Here is an 11,188-nt window from a genome sequence, read left to right on the forward strand (position 1 = left end):
TTGATTATTTTACCTGTATTTATTTGTTTGTTAAAATAGACAGTTTGCATATTTATTTGAATCTATTTAAAAAACTTTGGTATATTTTTAGATTTTATTGTTATTTTTTATTATATTTTATTTAAATAATTTTGCAATACTTTAATTATTTAAAAAAAATCTCCAAATATTTCAGAGGCTCCGGTTTGTAAAGCTGACCCAAACTATACAGAAAAAGAAACAGTAGTAGTATTTGACAACTAACATGAGACTATTTTAATAAGGAATAATAGTAACACTCAACATTTGCATGAGATCATGAACATTTATTGACACATAAACAAGATCAACACATTTGAATAATACAGAATAATAATACATGCAATACATTACAATAACAACACTCTGAAATGTTGAGATACTATTTTGCAGCTTTATTTTACAAATGGTCATATGTATGGGGTATGTATCCAAGTAAGTGCAGAAAATATCTTCCAAGTTTCATACTGATGAGCCTGAACCTGATTTCATGTTTATGACCTTCTGGACCCACTCATTGTCTGGATTCATACAGAGATGTTTCTTTGCTATTGTAACAAACCTAAAGCAGATGAGAATAAAGCTTTAAACATGAGTATGAAGTGAGAATATATTGTTAGCAGTAATATATAGAAGAGATACTCACACAACGTGTTTGAGGGGGCAGCGGCTGCTTGTCCAGTAAAAATACTCCAGTCGTCTCAGAGGAATTTTGATGTTACTGCCTTTACCAAAGCAGCACATACTGTTTGCAGCATCAGCAGATTCTTGACCTTAAAATGTAAAAGGTTTACATGTAAAATGGGATTCAGCCTGTTTGTTCATTGGTGGTGCTAATTGGGGGACTTAACAGTTCAAAGGGGTGCTAAATAAAAATAAAACCATTAAATAAGGAAACATAAATGAATGCATGGACTCTCTCTGTATAGCAAATATTGCAAATTCAGGAACACATTACATTAAGGATTAAAGACTGTTTAATTACATGCTCATAACATTTGACTTAAATATAAAAATCAGGCATGATGTATTAAATATGTGCTAATTTTCATACAATTCTAACACAAAATTCAAATTAATTGGATAAATTCAGGTTCTACATTTTATTATTATTATTTTAAATTATTAGAGTCAAGGGCTTATACAGTTATTTTTGTATAAAATTGGTCAAACAATATAATTTACTTAGTTAATAATGGTTAAATCAGAGAAATGATTGTTTTTTAAGGAGAAAGACTGCCTTGCTTTGGGAAATCTGGAGCAAGAAGCACTTTACATCCCATGAAAGAGGAGAGAGATCAGAATCAGACTTACCATCTGAGGGTTGAGGCAGAAGAGCGCAGCACAGCACTGCAAACAGTAAAGCGGTCTTCATGATGATCTTCATTCTTCAGGTATGCTTGATGAACCAGTTGAGAGATACTGAGTCTGAGTGTCTGGTGAACTGCCAGAGCTCCATTATATAGAGAGAGAACATTAGTTAATGTCAATTCTGAAAGAATTCCCCTGCTCTAAATCTCTGGATCAGTGACGCAAACTTTTTTGAGTAGGAAAAAAAATGCCCGTCTTCCTCTGCATTTTTAAAGTGCAATATATAAATATAGATTATTCAGCATAGTGCAAACTACAAAGGAAATACCCCGAGCCTACAGTACTGAAGCTTTCTAATTAAAATGACCTCCTACAAATATCCAAATATAGATGCGTGTGAAAGTGACAAGCCCAGTTTCTCTTCGTTCATCAGCTAATTAAAGTGTGAGCGTCATCTTGAAAGTGAAATGTAAACACAAACACCATGTATGATTCACATTGCTCCCTTTCAACATGTAAAACATTTCAGTAACCTTATCTCTGCAAAATATTTAGTATATTGTGTGACATTTGGATCACAGTGTTTAAATGTTTACAATGTTTTTAAAAACATATTGAGGACAATATTATTAGCCCTGGTCTGAAATATTATTTTAAAAATATTTCTCAAGTGATGTTTAATGGAGCATTAATTTTCACAGTATTTCCGATAATATGTTTCTTCTAGAGAAAGTCCTATTTGTTTTATTTCAGCCAGAATAAAAAATGAAGTTTTGTTATTGGCATTGATAATTCAAGAGACTTTAACATTCATGGAACTATTTAATTCTCCAAAAGACTTTTTAGATCATGGTTCTTTCAAGAACCTTTCACTTTAAGATTGTTTGAGGAACCAAAACAGTGGCGTCATTGTTAAAAAAAAACTTGTTAGTTCTTCCTGGAACCTTAATTTTTAAGAGCATAAAAACGAATAGCTATATTTCAGAAATACAATTTTTTAAATTTTGTTTTAATGAAGGAAACAATCTTGCAAACATGTAGACTAACATTTATAACCAAATATGTCATAATTAGACTCACAAACTGAGCACAACACAGTGTCAGAAACATGATTGAACCTTTAATTATTCAGGCATGATTTACCTCAAGAGAACAAAATATGATGAATATGTACTGCCAGTATAGATGATAGAAAGAAATACCAATTGCTGATTCAGTAAACCAGTAGCACCCTTCTTCTGGGTAGAAAATAACACGGGGTCTTTTATCTTATCTTCTGCCTGAAGATGTAAGTGCTATTTTCATATAGGAAATACCCTATACATCTATCTATAGGCTACCAGAGGTGTCAAACATGCTGCCGGCAAAGGTTAAACAACTATATTAAGATTAGGTGACATCAGCAAATGGCACCCAGAAGCTATTGACATTAAATTTAGTGAAAAATCAAAATTATACATTTGGTTTTCACTTTCTGGAATAAGCCACTAAAACCTGTGATATTTGCTGACAAATAATGTCCTGTGTAACTGATAACCCAACCCGACTGATGTCTGCTAGTGTATAATGTATTGTAGTCTCACTTGTTTAACCAGAGAATGATAATACATTTACAAGCTGTCAAACAGTTCTACAACATATATTAGCCTTCCCTATAATTCAAATTAATTTTTAGTGGCCCTAAATTCAAAAACAATCCTAATTTCTAAAAAAAGTTGTGAAGTTACATGTAATTTTAGATTTTTCTATTTGTTTTTTAGGCAATTTTAGTTGCCAATCATTCTGTAAAATTTACAAGAGCACTGCAAATTAACAATTACAATTGCGCTGTAGTTTTACAACACAATCATAATTATAAATGGTTATAATTTATAAATAATTATATATTGTAAACTTTATAAATTATTGTTAATCTTTACAGTATTACAGGTAAATTTTACAATATTACTGGCTATTTTACAGTATTACTGTAAAATTTACAAGAGCACTGCAAATTAACAATTACAATTGCGGTTTAGTTTTACAGCACAATAGTAATTATTAATTTATAGTGTGTTTGTAAATTTTACAGCATTACTGGCAATTTTAACAGTATTACTGGCATAATTTACAATAGCACTACAAACTCATAAATACAACTGCACTGTAGTTTTACAACACAATCATAATTATCAATTTATAGCGTGTTTGTAAATTTTATACATTATCGGCAATCTTTACAGTATTACTGGTAAATTTTACAGTATTACCGACTATTTTACAGCATTACTGTACAATTTACAAGAGCACTGCAAATTAACAATTACAAATGCACTGTAGTTTTACAATACATTTGTAGTTATTAATTTATAGCGCGTTTGTAAATTTTAGTGTTACTGGCTTTTTTACAGGATTACTGGCCAATTTTACAGTATTACTGTCTATTTTACAGTATCACTGGCAAAATGTACGAGAGCACTGCAAATTAACAATTACAATTGCACTGGTAGTTTTACAGCACAATTGTAATTATTCTTTTATAGCCCATTTGTTAATTATTACAGTATTCCTTCCAATTTTTACAGTTTTACTGGCTATTTTAAAGTATTGCTATCTATTTTACTGTATTACTGGCTATTTTACAGTTTTTCTGGCAAATTTTACAGTATTACTGGCTATTTTACAGTTTTACTGGCAAAATTTTACCGTATTACTGGCTATTTTATAATATTACTGGCAATTTTCATTGTATTACTGGCTATTTTACAGTTTAACCGACAAATTTTACAGTATTACTGGCTCTTTCATAGTATTACTGGTGATTTTACAGTATTACTGGCTATTTTTTACAGTAATTCTGTAAATTTACAAGTGCACTGTAAATTTTACAGTATTACTGGCATCCAGAATTGCCAGTAATAATGTAAACTTTACAGCATTTTTTACTGTGTATACACTGTAGCTGAAAAATGTATCACAAAACAACATCTCAACAATAAGCAGAATAACTGAATCCTGTTTGTATACAACTAAAAATGATTAAAAATGCGAGTCCATCGTCAAATATTTATGACTTTATATAATTGACAAAAACACAAACAACATATTTCCAGCTTTTTCGCTGATCAGATATTCTATAAAAATAAGCCAATTTAGATTTTGAAAACTGAACATGTTTTCAAATAAGAATGTTTATTTATAGATGCATAGTTCTCTGTACCTGTATGGGTTCATTTGTTAGTCTGATTTAATGCAAATAAAAATAAACACCAGACTAACTTGGAGTGTGTTGTCCTAACTAAAATTGCGGACAGTTTTTTTTTCATTGAAAACTGGAAGGAGGTCTAAATATAATATGACAGATGTTGTTCAAAAGAACATTTAGGGGGAACTGAAAGAATTTTTATTTACTAAGTAATGTACAAAAACGAACTTCCTCACATATTTTGCTTGGAAATGGCCCACATTTCAAAAAGAAGTCTATACTTTTATGGACTCCATAAACTCTTACCTAATTACTATTTTCCTAATTTTCTATTTTCTATCCTTTGAATGACTGAGCTTGTGTTTGTAAACTTTAGGAGGCTCTGTCTTTTAGTTGATGGTTTCAATTTTGTTTAAACCTTTAGCATTCATGCAGCAGCTTTAGTCCTAGAAACAAACAAAAATACTATAGGAGAGAAACATGCAGGTCTGATGGGGCATATGAGTCTTGCTCAATAGTAAAACTTGTATTCCAGAGCAATTCTCACAGAGGTTGCTTCATCACACACTTGAAAAAAATTGCATTTGCAGATTTTACAAACTAGTTATTTAAAACTAGCTGAAACAACACAATTCATTCATTCATTCTCTTTTCGGCTTAGTCCCTTTATTAATCCGGTACCCAGGGGCCAGCCGAGGCTCGAACCAGCAACCTTCTTGCTGTGAGGCGACAGCACTACCTACTGCGCCAATGCGTCACCTGAAACACCACAATTCATGAGGTTTTTTTTTTTGTGACAACTCAGTTGTTTCACGTTTAATCCAGCTAAATCTGAACAACCTAATGAGTTAACCTTATTACTACATGTACCAACACAAATTAATTATGTGCAACCTAGCCTTTTTATAGTGCAGTTGTCCTTTACCATCTCATCTAAATCTCATCCTAAACAAGAGTTAAAGATGCTAAAATGTGATTCAACATCATGATCTTATTGCTCAGGTTTTTTAGATGTAGAAATATTCTCCAATAATAAAGAAATAAAAACAACATAGCATATTTTAAAATTTAAACGAAAACAGTCCTCGGTAAAACACAATCATGTGAAGGTAAATAGATGGGTGGGGGATTACATAGTGTCGTTATTTTGGGCAGCATGAGAAGAGGAATTTTTTATGCCTGGGCATGAAACTGGTGGGCTGGTTGGCGAGGTGGGCATGGGTCTGAGGGGGAGGCTGCTTTTCTTATCATAACACCTCTGTTAATGAGGACAGGGGCGGATGTTACACGATTTTAGGCCGGAAAATTCCACAGTCGCCCAGGCCATCCTCAACCAACACTTCAACAAATAATAGTCATAAATAAAACAAACTATTATACACTCCAAAAATAGTTTTTGCTGCTTGTTCAAACTACACTAAAAAAAAATATTCAAAGATGATTCCTTGGATTTACTTAGTTTTTTTAAGTTTAGTGGTTGCAAACCATTTATTTGTGTTGAATTTAAACAAACAAATTAAGTTGAACATTATTAAACTTAATTTGTTTGTTTAAGTTCAACACAAATAAATTGTTTGCAACAGTTCTGCTTGCAAAAATTTTTCAGTGTATGTATTTAAAATGAGCTGAATCAACAGAATTACTGAGCTGTGTTTAGGACAACTTCATTGTTTTGTGTTCAATCCACTTACATTTGTATAAACAATTAAGTTAACTCAATCAATTTGTGTTTAAGCAACATGAAGCAATTGTGTACACAATGTACATGCAAAAAATATTTGTTGTGCTTCATCAAACTACAACCCGAAGTAGAAAAAGTTGGGACAAAAACAAAACGCAAAAAAAAAAGAAAAAAAAAGTGATTTCTAAGTTTAATTTGACTTGTATTTCATTGCAGACAAACAGGGAAAAATTAAGGCAGCATCTTGTGCTCCAAAGTCTCTATGTACATTTTAGCATTAATAGTGCCATTATAGAAGTGCAAGTTACCACAACCCCATATCGTAACAGACCCTGGGTTTTTACTCGATGCTAGTAACATTCTGGATGATCCTTTTCTTCTATGGTCCAGAGCACACGGCGTCCATTTCTCTCAAAAAATACCTGGGATACTGATTCATCTGACCACAGTTCACGTTTCCACTGTGAGGGTCTATCCAAGATGCCTCTGAGCCCAGAGATGTTGATGATACTGCTGGACACTGTTAACACAGGGCTTCCTTTTGCCACAGTACAGTTTTTACGGGCATTTGTGGATGTAATTATGTATTGTGATACTTGACAAATGTTTTCCAAAGTAGTCCTGAGCCCACATGGTGATATTACTTATAGACTAATAAAATCTGAGGGATCGGAGATAATGGTTGTTCAGCTTTGGTTTGCGCCTCTGGTCTTTACAAAAATTCCTCCAAATTCCTTGAATCTTTTAATGATGTTATGGACTGTTGAAGGTGAAATATCCAAATGTCTCCCTGTCTTTCTTTAAGGAACATTGTTTTTAAACATTTAAATAACTTTCTCACATATTTGTTGGCAAACTGGCGATCGTTGGCCCATCTTTGCTCCTAAAGGACTAGACCTTTCTTGGATGCTGCTTTTCTTCCAAAATATAATTACAATCAGCTGTCGACATCACTTATTTCAAATCAAATCATTTTTAACCAATTTACCCAATTACTAGCTCAAAACTGTTCCTATCACAGCTGTTTTTGGAATGTGTTGCAGGTCTGAACGACAGGAAAGGATGTATATTTACAAATGAAATGAAGTTGACCAGACAAAACACAAAATATTTTGAGTAAATATTTTGTGTTCATATTGTCTGCAAATGTAAGTCAAAGTAAATTTAGAAATCACTAATTTCTTTTTTATTTGCTTTTTCCATACGGTCCCAACTTTTACTGATTTGGTTGTATTTATTTAAAATTAACTAAAACAACATCGTCCTTTTGAATTATAGGGATAACTTAATTGTTTCATGTTCAGTCCACTTCAGTTTATTAAGTTAACTTATTAGATTTGTGTTAGGACAACATGAATGCATTGTTGGAACCTGGAATTTTTTACAGTGTATTTACAGATGAACCGACCGGAGGTCTGGACAGATGGGGAATTTAGCAATATTTCACTTCTGCTTCTTAAAGTGTCTTCTTTCTTTGTGTGGTTTTTCACTTTTTACTCTTCATGACCTCTTTCTGATCCCCGCATGTCTGTTTGATTTTATGCACAGAGAGGATGTATATCGAACCACATACAATGATGACATTTGATGACATGATATTTGTTTAATTATCATTCATTTAAATCGATTGCTGAATTTGGAAATGATCACTTTACTAGTGTTATGACCAGTTATGTAAAATAATTATTAACTGAAAATCTTAAATTTATTGGTCTCAAACTGTATTCCTGGAGAACCAAAGCTCTTCACAGTTTGGCTCCAACTATAATCAAACACAGCTGATCCAACTAATCAAGCTGTTCGAGACTACTAGAGACTGTGTGAATTGAAGGTGGTTGGATCTAAAATTAAAATAGATTAATAAACAGATTTATTCCTTAAATACACTCAGTTCTTTATTGATTGTTACATAATATCTTTAACAACCATAGAAACTTTTTATTTAAAAACAAATCTTTTAAAATAAAACCTTTTTGGCTCTTCCTGGTACCTTTCTTTTAAAAGAGTATAAAGTGGGAGTTATCCAATATTTTCTGAGACAATGGCATGATATTTTTGATAAAGAAAAAATAAAATTAACATTTTTTTAGAGGGACGAGGCAGTGATGCAATGGGTAGTGCTGTTGCCTCATAGCAAAAAGGTTGCTGTGTTGCTGGTTCGAACCTCGGCTCAGTTGGTGTTTCTGTGTGAAGTTTGCATGTTCACCCTGCCTTTGCGTGGGTTTCCTCTGGGTGCTCTGGTTTCCCCCACAGTCCAAAGACAAGCAGTACAGGTGAATTGGGTTGGTTAAATTGTCTGTAGTGAATGTGTGTGTGTGTGGATGTTTCCCAGAGATGGGTTGTGGCTGGAAGGCCATCCGCTGCATAAAAACTTGCTGGATAAGTTGGTGGTTCATTCTGCTGTGACGACCCCGGTTTAATAAAGGGACTAAGCAGACAAGAGAATGAATGAATATTTAAGTGCTTGGGGATTCCTTATAATAAATCAATCATAAAATGTGCTCCAACCTAGCCCCACCACATTTTGGTTTGCTGCCTCAAGACAACAACGTGCAGTTAGGGCACTAAAACACCAAGGTTTTTTTGTATGTTATTATATGTAAAATGAGGTACAAACAACCCATAAATACATTAGAAAAAGTGTTCATTTAACATAAACAACATCAACAAGTAATATTTCATTAATAACTAGCCATGATGTATTGTATGTTCCTGTGGCGTACTGAATGAATGTACTTATTTACCAATGTTTATAATTCACTGTGGGACCTGTGAAGCAAATATGGGTGCCACATTTTTGTCACTTGGCTTTAGGTCAGGGGTGCCCGAACCTGATCCTGGTGGTACATAGTTCTAACCCCAATTAGACACCTGAACCAGCTACTCAGGCTCTAACTAGCATACTGGAAATGTATTGACAGGTTGGCAACAAAAATTTTTGCAGGACACTCCAGGACAGAGTTTTGGGCACCTTCCTTTGGTTGAACCTTTGCATCCTGTTACTCTGTATCTCCCTTTCTGTGTATCTATGACCATCAAGTGCACTGTAAACCCAAATTAGTTGACTTTACTAGATTGTTGCGTGGGAACTCGTTGCATGAAATAAGTTTAGTTTTTACATATATTCAACTAAATAGGTAAAGCTGCATTAAAAGAAAATTTGTGGGTGTAGAAGACAAATCAACTTTTAATTAGTAGTCTTTAGTAAAAAGAAAACTGTGACTTGATAGGGCTTCTGAAGGGTTGCAATGATAAGTACTAGATAGGAACTGGCAAAGCTGACGATCTAAAGGTCCCTGGTTCAATCCCGGGTTTCGGCAAAGCAGTGTTGTTGTTCAGTTTTTTGGCATGAGGGTCAGGGAACCGAAGGTCACTCAAAAAGCCTAGCTGCTTCACATTTAAGTCCACCTGCTTCCACTTGACCAAAACGCCATCTTCCTTCCAGATGGTCACTCGTCGCTTCTAATGATGATTCCAATGGCCTAATCGACAGCGATCTTAAATATGTTTAGCGCTTTGATGTCCCACTGCGGACACGCCGTTGACTAAAAGAAAACTGTGACTTGATAGGGCTTCTGAAGGGTTGCAATGATAAGCACTAGACAGGAACCGGCAAAGCTGACATAAGAAGTTTCACTATAAAGTCTTAAGGTGCAACCAGCTATGCAATGAAAGCCAGTGTGAAACGCATGAAAACAGATGCGGAGATTCATGTGGAGAATGCGGGCATCGATCCCGCTACCTCTCGCATGCTAAGCGAGCGCTCTACCATTTGAGCTAATTCCCCTTGCTGGAAAAAAATTTGGCTATTTTCGACGTAATCAAAAAATAAAAAAAAAGATCACATCTGCTCTGCGGTGGCCCCTTTGCCCTGCTTGATATTTATTCGTCAAATTGCTTGGAATAGCATGCTTTTTTTAAAAGGTCCTACCCGGTCCTGCTCCAGGGAACATGTGAGGAGTCCTGCATGCCGAATGACAAGTTATCCCTAAATCACTCCACATTGGCACTGCCCTGGATTTCTATGTTAGCGTGCAGAAAGTGGTCGGTTAGCTCAGCTGGTTAGAACGTGGTGCTAATAAGCCCAAGGTTGCGGGTTCGATACCCGTACTGGCCAAACTTTTACCCTCCTACGCCTCAGATGCATTCAAGAGCTCTGCTCGGTCTCACCGGCATCCATGCTGCAGAGCAGCTGACATAAGACAGCCGAAATAGCTCAGTTGGGAGAGCGTTAGACTGAAGATCTAAAGGTCCCTGGTTCAATCCCGGGTTTTGGCAAAGCAGTGTTGTTGTTCAGTTTTTGGCATGAGGGTCAGGGAACCGAAAGTCACTCAAAAAGCCTAGCTGCTTCACACTTAAATCCACCTGCTTCCACTTGACCAAAACGCCATCTTCCTCCCAGATGGTCACGTCGCTTCTGGTGATGATTCCAATGGCCTAATCGACAGCGATCTTCAATAGGTTTAGCGCTTTGATGTCCCACTGCGGACACACCATTGACTAAAAGAAAACTGTGACTTGATAGGGCTTCTGAAGGGTTGCAATGATAAGCACTAGACAGGAACCGGCAAAGCTGACGTAAGAAGTTTCACTATAAAGTCTTAAGGTGCAACCAGCTATGCAATGAAAGCCAGTGTGAAACGCATGAAAACAGATGCGGAGATTCATGTGGAGAATGCGGGCATCGATCCCGCTACCTCTCGCATGCGCCTGCAGCATCCCGTCTACAGAGCCAAAGTAAGCCCAAAGTTAGCCCACATGAGCCAATCACGTCTCACCTCGGTGGCTTACTTTTGACCAATAGAGTTTAACCCCTGTGGCTTACTTTTGACCAATCACGTTTGTCTTTGCGCTGACGTCATTTCGACCAATCGCGTTTCACTTCAGTGGCTTACTTTTGACCAATCGCATTTCTTTTTGCTGTGACGTATGTTTGACCAATCGCGTTTCTCCTCGATGGCTTACTTTTAACCAATCACACGACGCTTTTATTA

The 11,188-nt window shown here is 35.3% G+C and overlaps 1 protein-coding gene and 2 non-coding genes across 4 annotated transcripts in view; 1 reads left to right on the top strand and 2 right to left on the bottom strand.

Moving 5' to 3' along the window:
- Positions 1–290: 290 nt before the first annotated feature.
- ccl39.6 (chemokine (C-C motif) ligand 39, duplicate 6) overlaps positions 291–11,188 on the bottom strand; it is a 41,941-nt gene continuing 31,043 nt past the window's right edge. For both annotated transcript variants that reach the window (XM_073942941.1, XM_073942942.1), the window contains exons 2-4: positions 1,333–1,471; positions 665–791; positions 291–580 (exon numbers count right to left, since the gene is read on the bottom strand). In XM_073942941.1, coding sequence (XP_073799042.1) covers positions 481–580; positions 665–791; positions 1,333–1,405 — 300 coding nt within the window. In that variant the 5' untranslated portion in view covers positions 1,406–1,471 and the 3' untranslated portion in view covers positions 291–480. The remainder of the gene's footprint in view (positions 581–664; positions 792–1,332; positions 1,472–11,188) is intronic.
- Positions 9,909–9,981, bottom strand: trnaa-agc (transfer RNA alanine (anticodon AGC)). The gene has a single exon. It is a non-coding gene; the product is annotated as a tRNA-Ala (tRNA).
- Positions 10,400–10,472, top strand: trnaf-gaa (transfer RNA phenylalanine (anticodon GAA)). Its single transcript has one exon. It is a non-coding gene; the product is annotated as a tRNA-Phe (tRNA).

The sequence above is a fragment of the Danio rerio genome, chromosome 25 (assembly GCF_049306965.1).
Source record: "Danio rerio strain Tuebingen ecotype United States chromosome 25, GRCz12tu, whole genome shotgun sequence".
Taxonomy (NCBI): Eukaryota; Metazoa; Chordata; class Actinopteri; order Cypriniformes; family Danionidae; genus Danio; species Danio rerio.